The 26,712-nt window shown below is 51.9% G+C and overlaps 1 protein-coding gene across 1 annotated transcript; it reads left to right on the forward strand.

The window, feature by feature from the left end:
• Nucleotides 1-253: 253 nt before the first annotated feature.
• Nucleotides 254-25,526, forward strand: Xkr7 (XK related 7). The gene is made up of 3 exons (XM_028887449.2): nt 254-1,548; nt 22,456-22,658; nt 23,760-25,526. Exons 1-3 carry the CDS (start codon nt 965-967, stop codon nt 24,713-24,715), a joined length of 1,743 nt encoding a protein of 580 aa, XP_028743282.1. The 5' UTR covers nt 254-964; the 3' UTR covers nt 24,716-25,526.
• The last annotated feature ends 1,186 nt before the right edge of the window (nt 25,527-26,712 follow it).

The raw sequence follows: 26,712 nt of genomic DNA on the forward strand, positions 1-26,712 counted from the left end.
CAGTTCCAGACTGCTGCTTTGTGATCCTTGCTCTACTCTGGGCGCCAAGTCTTCTTGCTAAGTCCTGCCCTAGCCACAAAACTCCTCAGCTGACATTCTGCAGTGGGTGCCCTGGTTGCCACCTCTGGCTTTTCAGGGTCCTAGCCATCAGAAATCGCCAGTTCTTTCTTTCTTCACCTGTACCCTCATCCGGTCATCCTAGAAAATGCGGCCTCCAGTAGTGGCGGGGTAGCAGTTTTCACTTGCTCTTTCCTCCCCCAGGGGTTCCCTCCCACCCCATTCTCTCTGCCTTCCCTAACCGGGCTAGTGGCCAGATGAACGCGGTTCCTGAAAGAAGGAAGAGTGAGCAAGAAACCGCAACTCAGAACTGCAGCTTCTCAGCTTGAAAAAGACAATGAAGAAAGAGACCTCTCAAGATCAAAGGAGGGGATGGAACAATAAGTGAACACGGGGGAACTAGGAAGTGGCGTTGGAATGGAGTGACTGCTAAAGGGTTACGGCAGGTACCCAAGCAGCGGCTCCCACCCCTGCCTTTTTATTCGCAGACCCTGGCCTTTCACCCTCCTTGGGGCATTGCAAGACCCGAATCACCGGAGGTACCGCAGGAGATCAATGGAAGAGAAGAGGATAGGGCGGGAGCAGTCAAAGAGAAGTAGGGTCCGGGGGGAGGCCAGAGGCAGAATGCATGTGGTTGGGGCCCACGCCTCCGAGGAAGCCATGCAAGGGTGACCCGGGATGCTCTCCCCGCCCCGGTCCCCTCCCTTCCCAGGGGGCGGCCCGCATCCAGGCCGGAGTCCGGGTGGGGCGGCGCCGGCAAGGATGAATAATTGAGGTAGAGGGGAGGAGGAAGAGGAGCGGCGGAGGAAGAGCGGGAGGCGGGAGCCGCCCGCGCAGGGTCCTCCCCACTCCGCACCCCACCCGCTCCGCCGCCCGGAAGTCGCTCCCCGCCTCCTGCTCCGCCAACATGGCCGCGAAGTCGGATGGAGCGGCGGCCGCGGCCGGCCCGGGGCCCGAGGGGCCGGCGGGAGCAGCCCGGGGCCGGGCAGGAGGGCGCGGGGAGGTAGCGGCGGAGATCGCGGGCCCGGGCCCGGCGGCGGCGGGGGGCCCGGGGCCGCGCTACGAGCTGCGGGACTGCTGCTGGGTGCTGTGCGCGCTGCTCGTGTTCTTCTCCGACGGCGCCACCGACCTGTGGCTGGCGGCCTCCTACTACCTGCAGGGTCAGAACACCTACTTCGGCCTCACCTTGCTCTTCGTGCTTCTGCCCTCGCTGGTGGTGCAGCTTCTCAGCTTCCGCTGGTTCGTCTACGACTACTCGGAGCCCGCGGGGACCCCGGGACCCGCCGTCAGCACCAAGGACAGCGACATCGGCGGAGCCGCCATCAGCACCAAGGACAGCGCTGTCGCCTTCAGGACCAAAGAAGGCAGCCCGGAGCTGGTCCCCCGGCCCGTGCAGTCCTCGGCCAGCACCTACCGCCGCCGCTGCTGCCGCCTCTGCGTCTGGCTGCTGCAGACCCTCGTTCACCTCCTGCAGCTCGGCCAGGTCTGGAGGTAGGAAAAGAGCAGGTGAAGGAAGCTTGAGTCCTGGAGTGGAATGCTGCCCCAGATCTGCTCTGGCCTTTCTAGCCCGCCCTGCTCCTGTCCTGACCCTCACCCCGACCCACTCCATCGCGGCTCTGCTTCCTTCTCAGTCAGCTACTCACCTCTGCCAAACTCTGTTGGACACCAGATCCATAGCTTTGATCTGGCTAATAGGGCAAGAAGGGGCCTGGGACCCTTAGTGGTGCGTGAGCAAGGAGTTGGGGAGCATGGGGACAAGTGTTATGCTTGGAACAGGGCATAGGGGTCCTTCCAGTCCTGACCCCTCCTCCAAGTCCAGGAATCAAGCCTAGACTTGTGGAAATATTTAGAAGTCTTTTCCAGCTCTCAGAGGCACTCAGTTCAGAATTGTAGCCCACCCCCAACAACCTGGGAGAGGCAGAATGTGAGGCAGCTAAATGACTATCCGGTCTAAACTTCCTGGTTTTGTTGAGAAAGGGTGTGGTGAATCCAGTCCATCACTCTTTGGCTCCTACTTCCTGAGGAGTTCCAGAGAGCCCCACCCCACCCCACCCCACCCCACCCCACCCCACCTCCAACAAAAGGGGCCAAGGAGATTCGGAATCTTGATTCTGACACTAGAAAGCTACTGGCTGCCCCTTAGTCCTCAGACCGGAAAACAACGGTGCGGCTTCATGCAAACTGTTCACTTCCAGCCTTCTTCCTTTGCCAGCAAGGAGGGTGCCTGCTGGGCTGAGTTAATTGGAGAGGGGGGAAATTCTAGACCACAGCTCCTCTGGAATCAGAATCACTCTAGTTCCTTGAGCTGTTCCCTGCCGTGACAAAATGAATTTGCTTACTGTGTTATCTTAGGCACGCCTCCTCCTCCCTCCAGGTCTGTTTCCTCACCTGTGAAGTGAGAGGAAATCTCTACTCTTCCAGTCTCACTGACTTACTCTCTACCCTTCCCGTCTCACTGACTTACTGTTACAGTTTTTTAACCTGTTGGGATGACTAGGCAAGAGGAGGTCTGTGTGAGGACTCTGCAGATTGGAACCTATTTGGGAATGTAAGGAATTATCATAACAGATGTGTGGAGAGCATGGGGAAAGTCCCTCTACAGATCTAGAGGATGGTTATTTACTCTGTACACTAAATTTACTCTTTAGTGTATTCTGCCTGACTCAGAAGATCCATTTGGACTGAGCACTGGCAACTGGACCCCTGGTGTCTGGCCCAGCTGCTCACTTGTCGTGCGTCACCCTTGCCATGTTGTTGATCCTCCTCTCTCTGCCTTAGTTTCCCCCATTTTCGTCTGACAAGATGATGAGCATATTCTACTTTGCTTGCTCTGGAGTCAGGGAAGGGGGAAACACTATCCATGGTCTTATTATTATTAGCTTGACACATAAAAATATTCATGTCTACATCCAGGAACTAATCTGCATTTATCATTCTGTGCCCAAGTGGACAGATGGTGGGTTATTTTTAGATTCTGAAATGGTAACTTCCTATTCTGGGTAGCCAAAGCTTGGTCCCCCTTTCCCTTCAGCCTAAAGTGGGCCAGCTGCCCCACGACTCATAGGCTACCCTCCTCCTCCCCATTCAGAATCCACTTACATGATGCTAATAGGAGTCTTCTTTCTTAAACAGAAACTGAGTTTCCCTCAAATATGGGGAAAAAATGGCCATAGATGGGCATCTTGGGGGCTGGCTGGAAGTGGCTAAGAGTCCACTGGACTCTGTGGTTCTGAGAATGAAAGAACTCTCTCTACTATTTGCACTGTTCTACACTGGGAAGGTGAGGGTTGGGATGAGATGACCAGAGAGGGAACAGTCAGATGAGCGTGGGGAAACCCAAGCTATGGAAGTGGTCCATAGTACATGGTATTTGAAAAACTCAGAATCTCTCCTGGAAAAAAAAAAAAAAAGAATTTGGCTGTGGTGGTATGAGGCCTGTCAGCATTTTAGACGGGGTTTGCATGGCCCTAGTTTGTGAATTCTTCCTCTTGATTGCATTTCTTTTAACCATTCACTTAGGCACTCAAACCCTAATTTACACTGCCATTGCAATTATTTTATTAAGCACTCGCTTTCCGCCAAGCCCACTGGTTGCCTTTTTTACCTTCCTTCTCTCCTGTGTCTTTTCTAATAATTCTGTCATGTGGTTAGTATTGTAATTTTCACTTGGCGGATGAGGGAACGGAGGCGGAGAGAGGGGGGCACCCTTGCCCAAGGTCACACAGGGAGCAATTGGAAGCTGTGGAACTCAAGAGTCTGCATCTTCAAAAACCAAGCTCAAGCCACCCACCTTGCAATTCTGGCACCAAAGTGTGCCCCAAAGCTTGAAGAATTATGAGTCTGAGATTGTGAGATTGCATGATGACAGAAAGTCCGGCTTCTGTTGCATGGAGATAAGAATGTGAAGGGGGGGCAGTTGAACCCTGTGGGTAACGATGAGGAAACTGTGGATTGTGGGAAAGTGCTGGATTTGGGGAGGCTGTGATTTCAGAGGATTTATGTTTTCATATTGGTTTGAAAGTGACCTTGAGTCAGGCTCTTACATTTCTGAGCCTCAGTTTTCCTGTGTGCGAAATGATAATGATTAGATGCAGTGATCCTAAGGTATATCTTTCTCATGACCCATGACGGTGTGGTACAGTGCCGTACGACCACCCGCTGCCCAGAACAGTTTAAGGCCATCAAGGTCAATTTGGGGTCCTCCCCCAATACCCCTTCTATATCTAGGTTACAATTCTGTCTCCTCTGCCTCCTAATACACCTGCCCTTTGGAGAGGTCCTGAAATGAGTTGGTCATCTGCTGGGTACTTCCCTGCATAGAATAGAAATCACTTAAAGAAAGAAGTGAGGCTGGGGTCTACAGAGAGCTGGAAAGCAATTACTGACAGCTTGGCTGCTCACTAAATTCACACTCTGCAGTCAATTAGGGGAGATCTCATAGAAAAGGCTATGGGGGTTGAGAAGCGCACACCAGGCCACATTAACCAGGCCACAGTTCTGACTCTGGGTCTGTTGCCACCGAATACTCTAGACCCTTGTCCCACAAGCTTTGGATTCTTAAACATCCAGAGGAGGTAGAGAGAAGCCATCCAGTTTGGCATGCCTGGGAGTTAAGTGGTGTTGGCACAACATGTTGCCACATGAGCTGTTCCTGCAGATGTTTTGAGTGGTGAGGCTGGGATGCCAAGGAGGGAGCTGTGCACCTGAGCTCTTCAGATTGAAATCTGGGAGACTGCAGGTTATTCTGTTCCCGATCCCATAGCCTCGTTCTGAAGTCCAATCATAAAGATAATTTCAACTTTTCAGGCCTGCAGAGTGCCTTCAAAAGTCAGGAGGATCACATAGACATGGGTGCATGGAGTGTCAGACAAAGGGGTGTCTGACAAGTTATGGGAAACAAGTGTCCCAGACACGACAAAGGTACCACCTGGTCCCTCTAATGGGGCCATGAGAAATCATGGATCTAATATTGCCAGGTCTTGATTTCTCAAGGGAAATGGAAATTAGGAAATTGGGAAATCAACTACTAAGATTTAAAAAAAAAAAATAGTTTCAGTGAGGGCCAATGAAATGGCTCAGTGGGCAAAGGTGCCTGCTACCAAGCCTGTCTGACAATATCTGAGTTCACTCTCCAGGACCCCATGGTAGAAAGAGAAACTGACCCCTAAAAGTTATTCTCTGACCTCTACACCTATGCAGTGGCACAGGTACACACACACACACACACACACACACACACACACACACACACACAGAGAGAGAGAGAGAGAGAGAGAGAGAGAGAGAGAGAGAGAGAGAGAGAGAGAGAGAGAAATATTAAAAGTAGTATCAGCCAAAAGAAACTTCGGAGTGGGAGGGGTGTCTTCTTTACATAACCCCAGGCAAACACTTCCCAAGAGATAAAGTCCTTTCACACAGATGTTATTATTTGAAACGTAGAAGGAGGGAGCTCATAGACACTGCACACCTACCATGTCGCAGCGAGGGCTGTGCAGGATGTTCCAGACATCTTGCTTGCATTAAAACCCTCCCTCAGTGGTGATTGATACATTCATTCATCCGACAAGGAAGCAAAACCCAGAGAAGTCAAGGAACTTGGCTGAGGTCACAGGAGTGAGGGGGAGGGAAGGTGCCTACCCCCTTGTCTAGTTCCCAAACCCAGCCCCATTCCTATCATGACACACTAGGTGTTAAGAGAATCAGGGAAATACCTTGAGGCAGCAGCAGACTGAGTTCTGGGGAGGAGAGCAAACAGATCCCTTGGTGGGACATGAATCTGGCCATGGGCTGGACACCAGGCTGTCCTTATCCACCTCCCACCCCAGCCCTCTGAGCCGTTAAGCCAATTAAAGTCCCAACTCTGCCTCCTCTGACCCTGTGGGCAGCAAAGCAGTAAGCCATGAATCCCGCTCTCCCTAATCTTGAACTCATGGGCCCCGGCTTTACCCAGATAAGCATGGTTTCCTAAGCCAATTAGTGTGAGGAGACTTGGCATGGGATTCCTCCCAGCTGCCAGAGTCTGAGCACCTTGAGGTGGGGAGGAAGGGAGGTGGCGGTTAGGTCCCTCTAACAGCTCACCGAGTCCAGCTGTTCTGTCTCTGCCTGTGTGTGCCAGCGAGCCGTGCACTCCAGAGGGCTTCTGCAGTGAGTCAGTACTGCGGTGAAATCAGGCTCTGGATTCCCCTCTGGGAAGCTGGGTCCTTGGTGTAATGTGAAGAGCACGAACTCTGGATTCAGGGTCTCCACTCAAATCCTGCACCCACTACCTTGTCCAGCCACACAGTCTCCATCCCTTTGAAAGTAGAGACTAACGCTGTACCTGTCTGCTTCTTGTGTTGCTTTGTGTCATGTACCAAGGGCTAGTCCCACTATTTAAGTATTCCAAACCTGGTAGCAGAGTAGGAGAGGCGTCTTGGCAGGTAAAGGCGAAGGCCATGAAGTCTGGCAACCTGAATTCAATCCCAGGGACTCACCTGGTGGAAGGAGAGGACCCCTGAGTTCCACATGTGAGCTGTGGCACACACACACGCCAGCCCTACACATATGCACACAAAGTGAATTAATTTAAACACAATTTAAAAACTGGTAGCAGCCGTTAGCACCGTTATTGTTCTGTGAGCAGTAGCCAGGGATGAGGGCAGGGGGCTGTAAGCCACAGTGACATGGCACTCATGTATTTAATCTGCAGTCACTCATTCAGCAGGTATTTATGGAGCACCTGCTGTATACCTGGAACTGTTAAAAGTGCCAAGGATTAAAACGTGATTAAGATGGCAGTGTGAATTATAGTGGGTCACACGGTATTAATGCTATGGGAAAAGATGAAGTAGGGGCTGGGGTGGGGGGATGGTTCAACGGGCGAAAGCCCTTGCTGCACAGTCGTGAGGAGCTGAATTCTGATGCCTAATACTCACATAAAAAGCCATGTGTGCCTGTAACCCAAGTGCTGGGGGTGCAGAGACAGGAGGATGGCTAGGACTTGTTGGCTGATAGTCTTACCCCACAGTCAGTGAAAGACCATGTCCTAAGGGAATAAGGCGGAGAAGGAAACAAGGGGATACTCGGTACCCTCCTGTGGCCTCCGTGTGTACACCTGCACGTGCACCCAGGCCCGTACACCACACGCACAAAGCTGAACAGGGCAAGGAACTCGAGAGTGGCAGGGCAGGTGATCTGGGGAGGGAAGCCTCACTAAAGAGGGGGCATGTGGGTAGATGGCTGGGCTAGCCAGGGAGAGGTGTGGGAGGGCTCTCAGGAAGGGCAAGGGTGTTGCAGGCAAAGGGAAACAGACCAGCCGGAAGCGCTGAGAGGCAGCGTCAGTGAGGGGCAGGTGAAGTGAGGCTTGTGCAGGGCCGTTAGACTGCAACAGGGGAGCCCAGAGAGTCTGACCAGAGGAGAAGCTATGGACTTGGTTTTTTTTTTTTTTTTTTTTGCAATATCCACTTCTGGCTGCTGAGTGAAGAATGGACTGCTGGGAGGTTGGGGCAAGTCTGGGGACACAGAAGTCTCCATAAGATCTAGGCAAGCAAGGACGGGGCTGACCCAGAGTGGTGGCAGCAGAGGTGGAACTCCAATCAGGCTGGGTCCACAGGGTCTCTGTCTTCCTCTGGGCCTTCCTTGGTTTCCTCATTCATGTGGAAAATGTCCACAGCCCATTAGCCAGAACCGGATATATCCTCGCATCTGCCACTTTGTGTGACTTTGGGTAAAGCCATAACTTACCTGTGTCTTAGTAACAATAACTTGGAGTGTGATAAGCTAGATAATATATGTATCATGTTTAGCACCTCCTGCCTGGAACACAGCAGCACTCGATTGTAGTCAGCCCTGGCTATTTTCATAATTACCTGTGACCGTGGTCGCAGGTTAGGGTCTGTAGTCTTTCCAGACTGTGTCTCGGTCCTCTCACTGTCGTTTCAGCCTTGGTACCCATTTTTCTTGTGTTGGTTATGAGTCTAGCATTTTGAATCATCACACCCACATCTGAAACATGTTTACGACTGCTCGGACTTGGCTGCAGCCCTTCACAAATGTTCCTCCCTGTGCTAAACTGGCAGGCTTGTTCCAGTGTGGTCTCCCCGCCCACCTCTAGGGAGACCCTGGCCAGTGCGCTCGCTCGCTCGCTCCAGCCTCTCCTAACAGACAGACAGGGAGGCGGCAGTTAGGCCCTGTCCTCTGTTTGATCTATAAAGACCACACAGGCGAGAAACCCTGGGGAGCCAGGGGGAGGGTGAGCTGCAAGGAAATGGCTTTGAACCCCAGCAGCTGGGGCAAGTGTCCCTGGGGAGAGGAGGAGGCAGTTTGAGATCTACTCATTCACCACCCTGTCTTTGTGAAGGTGTCCAAATTCTTGTCCCGGGAAATGCTATCAGCTTCCTCCACCCCACTCTGCCCACAGCCAAAGGCAGATGTCTGTCAGGGATCCTGGATCTGATACTCAGGAGCCCCAAGATGTTCCTGGCTCCCCTCTTCCCCATCCTGCATCAGAGCTCTTGGCTTCACCCTCTGTCTCCAGGCCCCAGAAGCAAGCCACTGGTCCCTGATGCCCAGGGGCTGCTTTCTCAAGCAGCATCCTTTCTCACTCCCCACCAGGGAACCTCTATACACCCTTTGTATACTGACTGGTTTTATGTCAACTTGACCCAAGCTAGGGTCACCAGAGAGAAAGGAGCCTCACTTGAGAAAATGCCTCCATGAGATCCAGCTGTAAGGCATTTTCTTAATAATGATCAGTGGGGGAGGGTCCACTCCATTGTGGGTGGTGCCACTCCAGGGCTGGTGGTCCTGGCTTCTATAAGAAAGCAGGGTGAGCAAGCCATGGGAAGCAAGCCAGTAAGCAGCACTCCTCTATGGCCTCTGCATCAGCTCCTGCATTCAGGTTCCTGTTATGCTTGAGTTGCTGTCCTGACTTCCTTTGGAGATGAAGAGCAATGTGGAAGTGTAAGCCAAATACACCCTTTCCTCTCCAACTTGCTTTTGGTCATGGTATTTCATCACAGCAATAGTAACCTTAAGACACCCTTCAAGACCACACTCCGTGTTGTCTCTTTCTCAAAGCTTTCCCCAAACAAACTCAAAACTACCCTCAGCCCCTCACACCATCTCTCACTTCTTCAACCGAGCAAAGGTCATCTTAATAACCTAAAGTGGAAATTGCTTGGCAGTTTTGTTTATGGAAGACTTATGCACTCCAGCCTCACCCACAATTGTCTCGTTGGGAAGAGGTGTGATTAAGGGAGATTTCCACTTGCTGATTAGATTTGGAGTTTTCTTATGTTTTGAGACAGGGTCTTTTGTGTCCCAAGCTGGCCTTGATGGCCACTAAGTGGCCCCAGGCGACCTTGAACTTCTAATCTCTTCAAGATTTAGGTTTTTAGGGCATGCACCACCACACTCTGATTTATGTGGTGCTGGGAATCAAACCCAGGACTCAGTCCATGCTAGGCAAGCACTCCATGGCTTGAGCTATATCTCCAGCCCACAGTTAGGTATTTCTTGTATTGTTTGAAGATTTTACTTCTGATTTTTAGTTCACTAGGACACAAATGTATACATTCATGTCTGTTGTAAAAATCAGCTATTTTGATGGGTGTGGTAGCACCTGCCTCTGTAATTCCAACACTTGGGAGACAAGTAGATCTCTAAGAGTTCAAGGCCAGACTGGTTTATGTAGAGAGTCAGCTAGGGCTACATAGCAAGACCCTGTCTCAAAAAACAAAGAATATTACTAAAAATTGGAGTTATTGTTTATTAAGACTCAGATGATATCATTGCACCTGTGACAGACAGGATGAAGCACAAGGACCCACAGAAACAAAACCCTCCCTCTCCTGCCACCGCCATCGTTTTCAATGAGCCACTTGACTTCTCTGAACCTCGGTTTTCTTCTCATCTGTGAGGAAGGGATAATAGTTCCTGCGTGAATGGCCACTGGGCTGGCATAGTGAGAGAATGCACAGAAGACGTTTTATATACTTTTAAGCCATTTTTCAGCCCATGATAGTGTTCAGTGTTAACTAGCATTATCGACTCATTTTATAGATGTGAAACTGAGTTACAGAGAGGACTAGCCTCCCAGTTGGCAGCAAAGCCAGGGTTGAAAGCCATGTGGTCAAGCCTACCCTCCCCCCAACTGTGTCTGAGTTCTAAGCCATCCCTCCTTCTGCTAGCTAAGTGTATGCTTTTTTAAAAAAGATTTTTAAAAACTATATGTATACATGTGGATGTGTGGGTGTGTGATTCTGAGTGCAGTTGCCCTCCGGAGCTAGCAGAGGTCAATTGATCCTGGCTTAAGTTACAGGCAGCTGTGAGCTGCCTGCCTTGGGTGTTGGGAACTGGACTCAGGTCCTCTGCAAGAGCAGCAGTGCTTTTAACTGCTGAGCCGTCTTTCCAGTGTTGATTAAATATATATATATTTAAATCTTTTGTATGCACATGTGTGAGTGTGTGTTTGTGCCTTCATATGTCAGTGCAAGAGTGGATACACTATGGGCATGTGTAGAGGTCAGAGAACAACCTTGGATGGTCAGTCCTAGCCGTACACCTTAAAACAGGGTTTCTTGTTGCTTTGCAATTGTGTATACCAGGCTAGCAGGCCCACCACTTTCTGGGGACTCTCCTGTTTCTGATCTCACCATAGGAGTGCCGGGATTACAGGCCCACACACTCCTGCACTGCCCCCACCACACACACACACACACACACACACACATACACGCGCACGCGCACACGCGCACGCACTTTACGTGGGTTCTGGGGATTCAAATGCTAGTCTCCACACTTACACAAGTGCTTTACCCATTGACCCATCCCCTGGCCGAGTTAAGTGTGTTCTTGTAGACCGATCAATCGGGTATTATTTTGGGAACGGGAAGAAACAAATCAGAAAAGCATCTAAAATGTTTTATTTTAATGTAAAATAAAGTACCTGCTGTTAACATTCTGGGCTCTTTCTCTGCTGTCCCCTGGGCTCATCCCTCACTCCTGTCAGCCCATCTGGCTGGTTTTCCCACAGATCACAAGCCAGGGGAGGTCTGGCCTTGTCCTTGTTACCTTTGCTGGCCTTGCATCCAGCCAGCACCTGGATGAGAAGCCCGGTGGAACAGGTTTTGGCTTCCGTGGCTGTGGTATCAGAGCTAAGGCGGTGTAAAAGCCTGCAGCTTGGGCACAGCAGTGAGGTTTCTGGAACTCCAGTCTCAGCCTTCTGCTGCCCGTGGGCTGAGGTTAAGACTAAACATAGCAACCCTGAGTCCGGTTCCCCAGAGGAAAAAGGCATAGCTGACCTAGGAAATAGAGGAAGTGAGATTCCTTGTGTGAAGTGGGTGCTTAGTAATGTTAACGTGAATTGAAAAGAATCTCTGAGATCAGAGTCCTGGGCAAGTCATTTCCTCTGTCTGTGAAGTTCATATGGGGCCTTGAGAACTTTGGCCTGAGTTTTCCCAGGGCTCAGGAAAGAAAACAAAGCAGCAGAGAGCACTCTGGTGCTGGGCAGGTCAGGATCCTGTCACCTTGTAGCTGTGTGATCCCGGTCAGAATTGCCTCATCAGCCAGGGCTTGTCTATAAAGTGCAAGAGATGATGGTTCAGCCTCTGGGTTCTTCCAGAGATGCCAGCACTTGTCACAGGGTGCATCCTCTGAAGACACTGGGTGCGGCTGCCCTTGTGGTCTGAGCTGCAGCCCATCCTATAGCTTAGTAACAAAAGGGGAGGAGCTGGAGAAGAGCCCTTGGGGTCCTAATTCTCAATAACCCTCACCTACTGAGCCCCACCAAGGAAGGATCCTTGTTCTGTGGCCCCAAGGTAGTGTGCACACAGATGATCCAGAGTTAAACGGAGGTGGGGTCTTCTGCATAATAGCAAGAAGACCTCAGTGCTCTTGTAAGGGCACAAGCGCCCAGCAGCCAAGGGTGTGGAGGAGGTGCCTAAGTGGCAGAGATACTGTGAGCAGGAACTTGACTTCAGTTTAGAGGACAAACTGGATGACTGTAAAGCCCCTTATGGTTTCAACGCACGGCCCTGACTTGGGGGTCTCACCATACCGAGTCCCATGCTGCTGGACTGCTAGGCTGTAGACTGCAAACCAGTGACATCCGAGGAGACTCAGCCTGGGATGTGTTCATTCCGCAGAATGTTATCTCACCTTCTTTCCATTGCTTTCACTTTGTGTATTTACGCTTTAAATTTACTTCACCTGTTACTTTTTACAGTGCTGGGATCAAATCCAGCACCTCACACATGCTAGGTAAGTGCTCTACCCCTGAGCTAGATCCCCGGCATCGCCTACTTTTTAAAGCAGCGTTTTAGTTTTTAGTATGCAAAACTTTAAACATATACAAAAGCAGAGTGACTAGGCTGAGGAACCTCACATTGTATCATTAATGTCACTGACTGCTGGCTGACCTGGTTTTGTAGAGTTCAGTGCTGTCCGCCGACTCGGTGGGGTCAACAGTGTTCTGTGTCTTTGGTATCTAATGTGGTAGCCACTGGCCACCAACAGCTATTGAGAGCCCTTGGAATGAGAGCGGAGGGATGGATGAAACACATTTTTAAGTGAATTAAATGTCTCAAAATTTATTTTTGTTGTATGTGGACGAGGGTTTTCCATGTAGGTGTGTGTGTGTGTGTGTGTGTGTGTGTGTGTGTGTGTGTGTGTGTGTGTATATCATGTGAAGGTGCGTGCACGTGCAGGTGTGTGTGTCGGTCAGAGGACATTCTCCAGGATCATTTCTCCTTTTGTTTGAGACAGGAGTCTCTCGTTGGCCTGGAGCTTCACCAAGAAGGCTAGACTCACAGGCCAGTTAACTCCCGGGGATCAGCCTGTCTTAGGCTCCCAGTTTGCCATCACTGGGGCTGCAGGTGTGGACTGCCATGCCTAGATTTTTAAAGTTTCATTTTTATGTATGAAAGTGTTCTGCCTGCATGGATGCTTATGCACCATGTGTATGCCTGGTGCCTGCAGAGGTCAGAAGAAGGCACTGGATCCCCTGGAACTGGAGTTACAGATGGTTGTGAGCCACCATGTGGGTGCTGGGGACCAAAGTCAGGTCCTCTGGAAGAGCAGCCAGTGCTCCAAACCACCGAGCATGCGATGCATATTAACCCGGGAAGGCTTTCTTTTAAAGTCATGTGATATTTCTTTAATTAGTTGCCGTAATTTCCAGCCCAGGACTTTTCCTTTTTGCATTGATATCCTTCCTAATTGCCAGCTGGGCTTGAAAAATGTATAAGGGAAAACATTGAATTCCATATTCTGTCACTGAATTCCATATTCTTCCAGGGCATGGATGGCTAGAGCTGAGGCATGGCGGCCACTTCAGATGGGACATGCCTCTGTAGATTCCCAGAGCCCCAGAAAATGAAATCAGCTCAGTCCTCAGAGCACTCTACTTCTGAAATCTCTGTCAAACAACCAGATGTGATTCTTCCTCTCTGCCTTAGTTTCCCCGGTACCTTCAAATGTCACCAGGAGATTAGAATCAAGGCCCTCCCCACTGTCTCCTGACAGCCTAGCTCCACCCAGAGACAGAGGGGAAGAGAAAGAGCCAAAAAAGGACCTTCAGAGAACACGGAGCTGAGTTTTAGTCTCTCCTGCACATCAACAACCCATAACATAGATGGCAAAGTTGAGGTCCAGAGAAAGGAGGCATGTGAGAGACAAGAACCTGATCCCAAATTCTTTGCTTCAGAACAGCTGTCTGTTTTTCTACTCATAGGCAAGAATACAGGCCCTGGCTGGGAGCTGATGAGCGAGGGCAGGATGGGAGAAAGTCACAGGTTTTTAGCTAGGGCCTAAAGTCAGTGGCCGGAAGTATTTGGCCTGGCGCCCGCAAAGAAGAGGGGATGTGACTCTCTAGGGGGCTGTGACGGAGGAGGGAGACAGCCTGGCTCCCTGCACCACGTGAAATGGGAGCCAAACGTGTAAAATCACATTCTTTACTGACATTTAGGATTCTTTTGGCTGCCAACCCCAGGAAGGGCCTATTTTCGCATCCTTGCAGGAGCGCTCAGAATTGAGGGGTAAACCAATGGGAAGAACTGGTGAAGCCCCCCTTCCTGGGCGGCACCACAGAAGCCACAGGTGGAAGCCGGCCGGGTTCCTTGGCTAGCTTGACCCACGCCCCCCCTGCTGGAATGAGGGACAGCACCCCGTCTTGAGACACACCTCCAGTGCTTGCCATCTGTTGGACCTTGGGCCCAGGCTCCTCCTTTTTTTCTTTTTTGATAAAAGGCCATCTTCTTGTAGTGAGTTCCCCACAGCTAAGTGTCACCTCTAAAACCACTGCCCCACTGAAAACCTTCCTGGGCCACGTGGTAAGGACCACCTCACACACAGCGCACCTCGTCTCTCCCGTTCTCCCCCTCACTAACCTCAGGACCTTTGCTCAAGCTGTTTCCTCCCCCGGACCCTCCCTCCTCTTCCCTTTCCACCTGCTTAGCTCATGTGCCTGCTTCGGACTGATGAGCAAGCATGACTTCCAGAAAATTCTCCTGACTGCTAAACCTTCTCCACTGGTTTCCTCTATGCCGAGCTGACCTTGTTTGGGACATGACTGGAGCCTGGGGAACATGTTCTCCTGTTTGCATGCAGATTTCATTGATGTCCAGACCTCCATTATTTAAAAGGGTCCCTAGCACACGGCTTGGATCTCCTCTTGCCCACCCCCGTGTCTACCATAGTTCTTGGCACATAATAGGTTCTCAGAAGGATTTGGGAAATAAATGTCAAGTGCGGCTGAGAAGAGAGTTCAATGACAAGGCACATGCTTAGCATGCTTAGCATGTACAGGGTCCTGGGATCAATCCCCAGTCCCCCATCCCCTCATGCGCGCGCGCGTACACACACACCACATCAAATGAATGGATTCCTATCCACAGATGTCATAGGTTGCAGTGAAGATTTTAACAGGGTACAAAACAGAATGTACTGAATGAATGTCAGTTACTTTCGGCAGGGGGTAGAGACACCCCACCCCACCAAGAGAAACTCACCTAGCCAGGTCTCCTCTGGCCCTCTCTTCTCAGGGACAGCCAGCCTAGAAGCAGTCTCAGCCTTGCTAGAATCTGCTAACGCTCCTTCAGTTAGTAATTTTGACTTATGACTTTGTTCAGTGACAGTCTCACTATGAAGTGCAGACTAATTGGAAGTTACTGGCACAGGCTGGCCTTGGACTCACAGAAATCCTTCTGCCTCAGCTTCCTTGTTTTGTATTTTGAGATAGGGTCTCACTAGACAGTCTGGGCTGGCCTCAGACCAGCAATTCTCCTGCTTCAGCTTTCCAAGAACAGGATTACAGGCGAATATCATCATACCTGGCTAGAAAATATCAGGCCTCCTTTCTGATAAGGCCTCTGAATGGACAACTCCTTCAAGAGGCCTGGCTTAAGTGTCTTATACCATATTACCACTTTCCGGTTTCCTGGTTGCGCTGGGAGGCTGCTGCTTAATGTGAGTTGATACCATTCTCAATAAGTCCTTTGTCATCCTACAAGATGGTCAAGGGCTTGGAGGATGGGAGAGTCCTGCTGTCTCCCAGCCCCACCCTCCGCCTGCAGGTGTCACAGGGTGGGGTCCATCTTGGAGACAGAGGTCTTTAGCAGGCTGCTTCCTGGATGGAGCAGGCAGAGCGGGGGAGCCTCTGGAAGCTGCTGTGGTTTTGGCCCAGAGCCCTGAGGGGGAGTGGGGAGGGGCGAGAACACACGCTCAGAAACTCAGAGACCGACAGATGGAGGAGCTGAGGATGTGAGAGACACAGACAGACAGAAAGGAACCCAGAGTCAGGAAGAAGAGAACCAAGCAGGGGAGGACGGCTGGAAAACGGGCAGTCATGCCGAGCCACGAGCTGAGCAGCAGGCCAGCAGATGGACCAGTCAGTGACGGACTGGGAGCCCCAGGCAGACAGACCCACAAGGAGAAAACATAGCTGTGTCCACAGGGCAGACAGTCAGATGACCGGAGGACAGAATGATGTGTAGTTCACGGGGTAGGCAGGTGGGCTGGCTTGGAGTCCCTGCAAAAGACTCATAGATTGACCGACTGTGGTAAAGGAATGGATAGAGAAGACTGCCATTCAAGGGACAGACACTGACCTGGGGTGTGAGGCCAGGTTTGCCTGTCTCAATGTCTAAAACCAATGACAGACACATCACCTCATGCTAGAGACTTTGGGGTGACTCAGCAATGAGAGATGGGAAAAGCCCAGAAGTTTCTCAGGAACATTGAGCCCCACCCCTCACATACCCCCCTCCTTCTGTCCATTAAAGCAAATCTCTTGGGCTTTGGAAGATGCTGGGTCACAGGGTGACCTGGTAGGGGAAGAAGAGTGAGTTCTCTGCATTTATTGACCTTGCTGCCTGCCCATGGGGGTTATAGAGTCCTGAGGTAGCTGTCAATTTGGGGCAGGTGGATTCAAACACTCACTGTTGGCTTCTCTACTTCTCAGACCAGGCATTTTTGCTCTCAGCCCACCTATTTATGCTTACTGGTTCTTCAGATTTCTTTTCTAGAGCATGCTTCACCTCTTCTTAGCATGAGACAGTGAGTTGGAGGCTGGCGAGATGGCTCGGAAGGCAAAGGCCCTTATCACCAGGCCTGACCACTTGATTTGGGTCTCATGGGAGGAGACACCTGCAGGGTGTCCCCGACCCCCACACATGGCACAGCATACTACACACATGTACGTACACGTACACACACACACACACACACACATACACACACACACACACACACACACACACATACACACACCAATGAATTTTTTGTTTGTTTTAAAGACAGGAAGTCAGAAACGACTCAACAGGGTTCATGTCTATAATCCTAACTCTTAGGAGGACAAACCTCATGAGTTTGAGGCCATCCTGGAGTATTTAGCAAATTCCAGGTCATATTCATATATATATATATATATATATATATATATATATATATATATATATATATATATATATATATATATCTTGCAAGACTCTATCTCAAAAAAACCAGGCGAAGACTGGGATCCAGAAAGTTTGGTCCCAATAGCTGTCTCATACCCCTATAAAGTAAGAACGCAACCTACAGTGGCCTGTAGGTTAAGAGCTCGCACTGACATCGGAGAATCATAGAGGAAAGTAGCCTAACCAGGCTAGAGGGGCACCAGGGAAGACTTCCCGGAGGAAGAACAACAGAATGGATGGGGAGTGGGGTTCTGGGAAGTGTTCTGACTTTGTGCTGACTGAGACAGAGGCCCAGGGCCTGCTGAGACCTGAAAGGAGACACATATGAGACTCAACTCTGGTGACCAACACAAGCAAGGTCCCTGCCTCACGAGCACCAGTGACAGAATGGAAAGAGGACGTCTAGGGCCTGGGGCTGGCGCTCAGTCGGCAGAGCGTTTGCACAGCATGCACAAAGCCCTGGGATTGATCCCAGCGCTTCATAAACAGGATGTGGTGTCTCACACCGGCAATCCCAGCAGCACTCAGGAGATAAGGCTGGAGGATCAGAAGTAAGGCAGGCGTGTGATGGACTAGAAGGATCTTTGGAAGTGAGAAGCAGCAATGTGGGATGGGTGGCCTCCTCAAAGAATGTGTCAGGAGAGCTGATGAGGAGCCAGCCAGAGCAGGATCTGGGGAAGAGTGTTCCAGGCTGAGCACGCAGCAAGCGAGGCAGTCCTGAGGCTGGAGCAAGTCTGGCAGGGAACTTCCGATGCAGCTGGGGTGTGGGCAACAAACAGACAGTGGTTGGAGATGCAGTGAGAGAAATGGGCAGGCCAGATGGTTGGGAGCCTGCGAGCTCAGGGGGGAAGCTTGGGTTTCATTGCAAGTGTGATTAGAGGCCTGTGTGAGGTTTCCAGAAAGGGGGTGGTGACCTGATCCCTCAGGCTTTAGGAATTCCTTGCTGGTTGCTATGTGTGGAATGGACTGTAGGGGGCAGGAGTGGCTGCGTGGAGACCCACAGAGAAAGCTGGCATGGCTGTCCTAGCAAGAGATGATGGGAGGTGCCTGTACCAGGGTGTAGCACCCACCTGAGAGACAGATGGGGCAGGGACCCCCGGAGAGGTGGATGAGAGTGGGACTGGATGCATTTTGGAGAAAAGAAGTCTGGGTTCCTAGTCTTGAGATGGGGTGTCCTGTGTGGGTGTTACCAGTCCCATCCGTGGTGACATCCGCTTCTTTCAACTTCCTTTCAAACAGAGAAGGCAGTGGAGAGTGCAGTGGGATTCCTGGAGGAGGGTCCAAGAGCAGTTACTTGGTGGTCAGAAGGAGCCAGAGACCTCCACCCAAGATATGCTCGTCTTCTTTCCGCCACCACTGTGTGCACATCCCTCTACAGTTTGGAAATTACTGTTAACTCTATCACTTGATGCTTACAAGGGGGAAAAAAATAAGGGTCAGGGAAGCAGAGACCATTCTCAAAGCCATAAAGCAGGGCCCAGGACAGGGCTGGGACACAAACCCACACACCCAGTATACCTCCGTTTTGCCTATGGGATCTTCATTCTGGTGACTGTGTTGCAGACAGGATGGCAGGCGCCAGCTCTGTTTCAGAGAAGGGGAAACTGAGGCCAGGGAAATGAGCTTCATGTCCTGGACAGTGTTGTTTTAAGACCTCTGTGGCTCAACATCTATCAAGCGTATTAAAACACGGCCACATCAAACATCAAATGTAAATTATATATAACCAGATAAAAGCCAAATTGCAAATGACTAGCTGACATCATGTTCTGTTTTTGCAGACATTTAATTAAACATTTATTAATTTTGATTCTGCAGTTTTTCCCTGAGCTTTGAAGCCAAATTTCCCCCACAAGCCTCAAATACTCTCCTAAACCCATGAACATCTCCTAGGCCCCTGGCAGTGAGTAGTTAGTCTGGCTGGAAGGAACAGCCACTGCTTTGGTCCTGTTGCCAAAAGGATCCGAGAGAGGCTGGTCTCAAAAAGGCTAGGTCTTTTGTCCCTAGGGTGCAGGGTGGTTTCTATGCTACCCTCTGACCCCCAAGCACCATGGACAGGTGGCAGAAGCCTCCTTTCCAGTCTTCTCCATCCCAGTCCTGGACGACGGGAGCCCTTTGTCTGCAGTTAGCTGGAAGCTGGCAGAGGAAAGATCAGGGGTGGGCGGGGCCGTAACGAGAGGTCTGCCAGGTGGTGGTGATGGATGCTGGCGGGGCTGGCACCGCCCTCATCCTAACCTGGGTGGAAACAGATGGTCTCCTAGCCTCAGAGAAACTTCCAGGGTATTGCTCTTCCCCAGCTCCCCAGGTCCTTTCACATTGGACCAGCTGGCCTCTCCTTCCTGTTCGAAGTCAGAGCCACAGGACTGAGGAAGAGAGTGGGCTGTGGGGCAGGCCTGGGACGAAGGTTTGGGTTCCAGAGCCCTCAGAAGCCCTGGGGCCACCGGCCGCCCAGCCCATAGCCCTCACCTCTGGCTGCTTCCAGGTCTGTTCTCTTCCTCTCTGGTAGACCGCTCCCTTAGCTCAGCCCTGTCACTCCAGCCTGGACCAGCCCCAGCCTCTCCTTGGCTTCCCTCCAAGCCAGCCCTCAGAGTAGGCTTTCGAGGCTCCGAGCTGATCCTATCACCTCCAATTCTGGGATTCAGATTAAAAATTAAGCCTATGCTCTCCAGTCCAGATTTCTTTTTTTCAGGAACAGAACCCAGGGCCTTGTGCATACTGAGCATGTCCTCCACTGCTGAGTAATGCCCCTCATCCTGCAGCCTGGACATGGCTGCAAAATTTAACGAACTTCCACAATGTGATGAATTATGAAAATTCTGGTCTTCCTGTGTCCCATCTGATTAGAGGCCTCCGGTCTAGGTCCAGCCCAGCAAACCTCAGCCTATTCCCCTGGGCTTCCATTGCCTCTGCCAATTCTCCTGAATACCCTCCTCTATTGCCATCTCTCTCTCTCTCTCTCTCTCTCTCTCTCTCTCTCTCTCTCTCTCTCTCTCTCTGTGTGTGTGTGTGTGTGTGTGTGTAAGATTTACTTATTTGTATTTTATGTGTATATGTGTTTTGTCTGTAAGTATGTCTCTGCACCATGTGAGTACAGTTTCCACATAAGAGAGCATTTGATCCCCTGGAACTGGAGTTACAGGTGGTTGTGAGCCTTCATGTGGTTGCTGGGAATTGAACCTGGGTCCTCTGGAAGAGCAGCCAGTGCTCTTAACCACTGAGCCGTCCTCTCAGCTTTCCCCCACCCTAGTGTTTTTAATGTATTTTACTGCTCTATCGGTTGATTGACTTGGTGTTTTGTTTTTGTTTTTGTTTTTGCGACGAAGTCTCTTCTTGTAGCGCAAGCTGGCCTTGAACTCGTGGTCCTCCTGCCTCAATCTCCTAAATGTTGGGATTAGAGACAGTACCACCATGCCTGGTGCCAACATGTACTTGAAAACAGAAATTAAAACTGGGCATTGCGGTGCCTATGAAAAGGGAACCAGGAGGCAAAAGGATTAGGATTTCAAGACCAGTTTGAGCTTAAGTAAAGAGTTTGATGTCAGCCTGGTTACATGAGAATCTACCTTAAAGACAGAAACAAAATAAAACCAACAGAACCTGGCATGGTGGTACATGCCTGTAACGCCAGCACTCCGAGGGTGGAGGCAAGAGGATTCGGAGTTCGAAGTCATCCTTAGCTACTTAGTTAGTTCTAGACCAGCCTGAGCTACATGAGCTACTGTCAGGAAGGAGAGAGGGAGTGAGGGGGTATTTCTTGTAGGAAATCTTCCCTGACTGCCCCCCTCTCCTGCCAAAGTTCCCCATCTCCCTCTCATGGAAGGGTGAGATATGAAGGGGCACAAAACCTAGTACAGAGCTAGGTTGAAGCCCATCTGCTGTGTGCCTGAATGCTGCTGCTGCAGAAATCCTGTGTGAGATTTGGGGGGGGGGGGAGCAGGAGACCCAGAAAACGGGGTAACACAGGGAGATGACTTATCACTACTCATCAGAAGTGCAGTCCAGTCCTGGGGTTGCCAAGCAGCCAAGGGAAGAGCCCCTTTCCCTCCTGGCTGCCAGGTGTCCCACTGGGGATGTGCCAGCAGCATTAACTGGGGCTGAGAGGACCCAAAATTGGATGTTCTTGGCCACATTTAGGGAAGAGAGTCCAGGGTCAGAGCCATCAAGCCCACCCCTCTCATTATCATACGGAGACCCTGTAGCACCATGATTCTTTCCGCAAGCTGTCAGCACACCATGGGTCCCCTGGTTCCAATGTCCTAGAAACGCCAGCACTTTCCCATCCCAAGTGCCTCAGTCTGAGGTTCAGGCAATAGGTCACTGGGTCTGTGTTGGACACTGTCTGCCTGTTTTCTGTGAAGCCACTTTTAGAGAATCCCTCTGTGGTTTGGACAAAGAGCTAACCTGCCATATTCAAAGATTTTCAGGGTCTGGGGAAAGGCAGGTTCTGTGGTCACCATGGGAAATGAGACTCAATCCCTCATACCATGTGAGCTTTGCTCTTTAACATCCATCCTCTCTGCTACTTGGGCAGGAATGAGCACAGACTCAAGCGAGTAAATTAGAAGTCGAGTCAGGACTTGATCTCAGGGCTTAGATCCTTCCTATCTCCTCCAAGGTTATCGGAGCCACTGAAGTCAACAAACTTGCCACGACGCATTCATTCATTTGTAAACCTTGGCTTGAGCACCTACTGTGTGCTAAGAGCTGAGTGTGCTGCATTTAGCAGATGTTGTAGTCACTGGCATGGAGTTTACAGCTGGGGGAGATGTGTGCCGAGCGAACAGTTCAACCCACTGTGGCAAGGGCTGGAGTGGAATGGGGGGGGGCTGAAGGAGGCTCCTAACTGGGGGGAGGTGGTCAGCAGAAGCCCGATATTTGAAATAGGAGCAAGACTTACCTAGGTTTGGAGCTGGGGTGAGGTTAAGGAACAGGGAGAGGTGCTCCAGGTATAGGGAACAGCAAGGGTAAAAGCCGGGCAGCTGGGGAGGAGGGCTGTTAAATATCCTGGAGCCTGTGGCCTGTGTCAAACAACTGTTAAGTTTGTTGGGTGAGCAGCTGAGGCCAAGGAGCAATGGGTCAGGACCTGGACCTGGCACCAGCTGTGATCCATACAGGAAATCCACGGCCAAAACCTCTTTCAAGTTTCCAGCAAGAAGTGGTGTTGTCTAATGGTTGGTGCCCGGAATCGAGTTCTGGTTCCGCTGTTGGCTGGCTGTGTGATCTTGGGCAAATACTATGGTCACTGGTACCCAGCTCCTTCCTCTAAACTGGAGATGAGGACAGGACTAGGCTAGAAGTTAGTTGGATGCACTCAGCGCTCTGCAACCACATCCCAGAGAGGCGAGCCCATTTTACAGCCGCAGTGAGTGAGGTAGGGGACTCTCCCGGGGCGCAGGCCGGGAGGCTGAGGTGGGCGGGAACACGAGCCGGGAGGAGCCTGACCTGAGCACCACTTCCCCGGCAGGTACCTGCGCGCCCTGTACCTGGGGCTACAGAGCCGCTGGCGCGGGGAGCGGCTGCGGCGCCACTTCTACTGGCGGATGCTGTTCGAGAGCGCGGATGTGAGCATGCTGCGTCTGCTGGAGACCTTCCTGCGCAGCGCGCCGCAGCTGGTGCTGCAGCTCAGCCTGCTGGTCTACCACAGCCGACAGCCAGACCTGCTGACTGGTGAGCCCCGCTCGCTCCGTGCTGGCCCCTGGGGATACCCTGCGCCCCGCCCCAGAGGCAGGCCTGCCTGGCCAGGGTCTAGGGAACCACAGGCCCTCATCACCCCCGCTAGGCATCTCCGGACCTCCCCTTTCCTCTAACTTGTCTCTTCCATTCTGACACCACCCCTCAGATACCCTGGACTCCTCTCTTCCCCTCGCTATTACCAGGGCAGAACATATCTTGCCTCTGCCCTTTACTCCCGCCGACAAACCTTAGGCCCCCTGAGGGAGCCCTCTGCCCTCTGAGTTCTACAAATTGCTGAGTCCTGGCCTGCATCCTCTGGGGACCCATTGCTTTACAGACCTGCCCAATCACCATCAGTTTCCAGAGACTCTGTCTTCCTATCCCTTCACTGGACGTCCCGATCTCCTCCCTTGCACCAGGTCCCATTAGCCCCAACATTGCCCCTTCTGAAACATTCCGGTCCAGTGCAGTCAGTGTCACAGAAAAGTGACATCACCTGTTTCTGAAGCACTTCATGCGCTTCCCACCCACACTCTGCCTAACCCACCCTCAGTGTCCCCAGCCTCCATCACTAGTCCTCGGGCCCCTTGAGGACACCTGCCCCCTCTCCGGCCAAGAATGCAGTGTCTCACGTGGGATCCCCTCCCTGTCTCTGCTTAGCTCTAGCTGTCCCTTCATACCCAGCCTAATATCTTCTAACGGGTCCCCTGACTCCTCCGTGACTTAATGATCCCTTCTTGACCTCCTCTTCTACTCCAGAGTCCTGAACCCTAATTTCCCACCCTCCACCAAGACCCCTGAACTCTGTCTACCCCATACTAGAATCCTAGACTTAACGCCCATGGAGATCAAATTCACTCCAAATCTATTTCCTTTTATACCCCCATTACCCACAGAAGTATCCCACCTCATTCCCTGCCCCCAACCCATATCCTTGCCCTTGAAGACCCCCAACCAGACCTTCCTCATACCTGATCCACAGACCCTTCCCTCACACCTCCACAGAACCCAGGTCCTGACCCAGAACCTCCTCTCCAGACCCAACCTGGACCCACCCCTAACCCAGCCCACCCCATCCCTACCCTGTCTCCACAGCCCTCTCCATCTCTGCCTCCCTTGTGTCCCTGGCCTGGACACTGGCATCCTACCAGAAGGTGCTGAGAGACTCAAGAGACGACAAGCGGCCCCTGTCCTACAAGGGTGCTGTAGCCCAAGTACTATGGCACCTGTTCACCATTGGGGCCCGAACCCTGGCTTTCGCCCTCTTTGCCAGCGTCTACCAGCTCTACTTCGGCATTTTCATCGTAGCCCACTGGTGCGTCATGACCTTCTGGGTTATCCAGGGTGAGACAGACTTCTGCATGTCCAAGTGGGAGGAGATCATCTACAATATGGTGGTGGGGGTCATCTACATCTTCTGCTGGTTCAACGTCAAGGAGGGCCGCAGCCGCCGTCGACTGACCCTCTACTACTGCATCGTGCTGCTGGAGAACGCAGCGCTCACCGGCTTCTGGTACTCCAGCCAGAACTTCTTCACTGACTTCTACTCACTCATCCTGGTCTGCCTGGTCGCCTCCAGCTTCGCCCTGGGCATATTCTTCATGTGCGTCTATTACTGTCTCCTGCACCCCAATGGGCCCATGCTGAGGCCCCAGGCCCCCGGCTGCATCTTCCCTGAAGCCCCAGGGCCCTGTGCCCCTCCAGCTGACGCCATCACAAGTCCACCGAGATCTCTGCCAAGGACTACAGGCGCTGAGCGGGATGGGGCCTCGGTGGGAGGTGAGCGAGCAGGGACACCGACGCCACCTGTCTTCCAGGTGCGGCCCGGCTTGCCTCCCACGCCAGTGGCTCGCCCCTTGCGGACAGAGGGGCCTGTCATTCGGATTGACTTGCCTCGGAAAAAGTACCCAGCATGGGATGCTCATTTTATTGACCGCCGGCTCCGGAAGACCATTCTGGCTTTGGAGTATTCTTCACCTGCCACGCCCAGGTTGCAGTACCGGAGCATTGGCGCCTCCCAGGAGCTGCTGGAGTATGAGACCACAGTGTAGGCACAGTCTGCCTCCCAAAAGGGACAGGCTTGGCTGATCCCACATTGACCACAGTGTTGAGTCTGGATTTCAGGGCCACCAGGCTAAGTGGGAGTAGATCTTTGGATCCAAGAATGGCCCCACCATGGGGTTCCCTTAGGGGAGAGGTCAGCCCTGTGGAGGCCTGAGGCCTCATTTTTAGCCCTATGGCTCATTCCCTAAGTTCCCCTGGACCAGGGCACAGGGTGTCAACTGGTGCTACTCCCTCATAAACTGCCCCACTCTCATGGGGATGCCATATTATGCTTGGCACAAGGGTCTTCACCTTTTCCCCTGCCTGGAATCATCCCACATCACCCCTGGTGGGCGTACCAGAGAAAAGGCACTGCCTGAGGCCCAAGGCATCCCTCAGGGAGTGTGGGGAAGGGCTGCCTTGTGGTAGGCAGGGATCCCTGAGAGAAGGATGGAAAAGGCTATAGGGGATGTGGGATAAATTGGGGGGAATCTCTAGACAGAATCGCCACAGTTCCTATAGGAAGGGGAACTGGACAGGTGGAGAATTAGAGCAGGGAGGTGGGGAGGGAGCTTGGGGGGTCTGACAGTGCAGACATTGGCAGGATAAAGAACCCTAAAGAGTGAGGGCTGGGAGCAGTATGAAGGGGTACAAGTGTGGGGTGGGGTGCCTTGGCTTGGGAGGTGCATTTGTTTGGAGCTCTATTACGGATGAGGGCTAGACCCCTCAGGTGAGAGGTCACAAGGGACTGTTTGTTCTCGATGTGCATCTGGGATGTTCCCTGTAGAAAAAGGTCTTAAGCACAGCAGATGAAACGTCTGGGCTGGTACTGTGTCTGGCTCTAGCATTCTGAGAGAGGACCTGTTGGGGAGATGTCTTAGTCTAGAATACCTCTCAACAACATGTCCCAGGGAGCTGCTGATCTTTTATAAGGATCAGGGACACTAGAGCCCTGCTGCTCTGATGTGGACGATTCTAGCTTCTGCCATGGACGGTGGGGGAGGGGGTATGGAAGCGTGGACCACATGGGTGCTCTAGTTCTAGGCTGCCAGGGTTTATGGGAGTTCTAGATCCCCTTCCATGTCCCCAGTCCCATCTTCTCTAAAAGGAAATGTCCTCAGAACCCTTGAGACATTTCTGTTGCCAAGTGGTTCTCAGCTGGAAAAAAAATAAATAGCTCTGGGGACGTGACATGAACCTTGGCTTCCTGCCATCCTGCAGCTGAGGTTCTCTGGGGCAGCATCTGGGAAGCTGACTCGTTTGGTCTCAAATCTGAGGCTCCAGGCCTGTGACCCTTTCCCATGGTCCAGACATCCTGGGTTGCACCAGGGACCATCATCCTGGGATGTGCACCTGGCCTGGGACAGCCCATCTTGACTGGGGCACATTATGGGCAGGATTATGGGACTGGGGGGCTGGGCGGCTCAGTGAAGCAGAAGGTGGAGCTTCAGGCAGGGCCTAGAGCCTCTTGTCACTCCTCTATGCCAACTGAGGTGACTCACTGGAAGGGGACAAGCCAGGGACTTGGGGGACAAGAGCAGATTGGGCTGGAAGTGTGGGGGCCATAAGAATCCTAGACTATGCAAATCGTTTAGCCCTCCCTGGCTCAGCCTCCCTTGGAGTTACAGATAGAAAACTGAGGCCTAGAGTGGCTGCTGCTCTCACGAGGTCTTAGACTCCTGGCTGTCCCATCAGTGGTGATGTGGCAACGATTGATTTGCTGAGGAGGCTGGGAGGGAGCTACACTCAGGGTGAGGCTGAGAGGGCACACTATGTGTATGCACACACGAGCACACATCATACCCAGGGTACGAGCCACCGTGCCTGGCACCATGGGTAGCTGTATTCATTCTGCCAGTACAGAATGCCTTTCCCTCCCTCTGCTTCACTGACCCCCAACAGGCCTCCAGAGAGACAGATCTCTCCATCCTGCTCCAGGCTTGCTCATTCTCTTTTCCCTCTACCCTGAGCTAGCTTTGGAGACTAGTTCCATGGCCAGCTATCC

Source organism: Peromyscus leucopus, chromosome 4 (assembly GCF_004664715.2).
Source record: "Peromyscus leucopus breed LL Stock chromosome 4, UCI_PerLeu_2.1, whole genome shotgun sequence".
In the NCBI taxonomy this organism is placed as follows: Eukaryota; Metazoa; Chordata; class Mammalia; order Rodentia; family Cricetidae; genus Peromyscus; species Peromyscus leucopus.

Bases quoted from the DNA above. Each gene is read 5' to 3' on its own strand.
- Xkr7 (XM_028887449.2), top strand. From the start codon at position 965: ATGGCCGCGAAGTCGGATGGAGCGGCGGCCGCGGCCGGCCCGGGGCCC. The intron at 1,549-22,455 runs GTAGGAAAAGAG...CTTCCCCGGCAG, and splicing joins CAGCTCGGCCAGGTCTGGAG to GTACCTGCGCGCCCTGTACC. The intron at 22,659-23,759 runs GTGAGCCCCGCT...CTGTCTCCACAG, and splicing joins ACAGCCAGACCTGCTGACTG to CCCTCTCCATCTCTGCCTCC.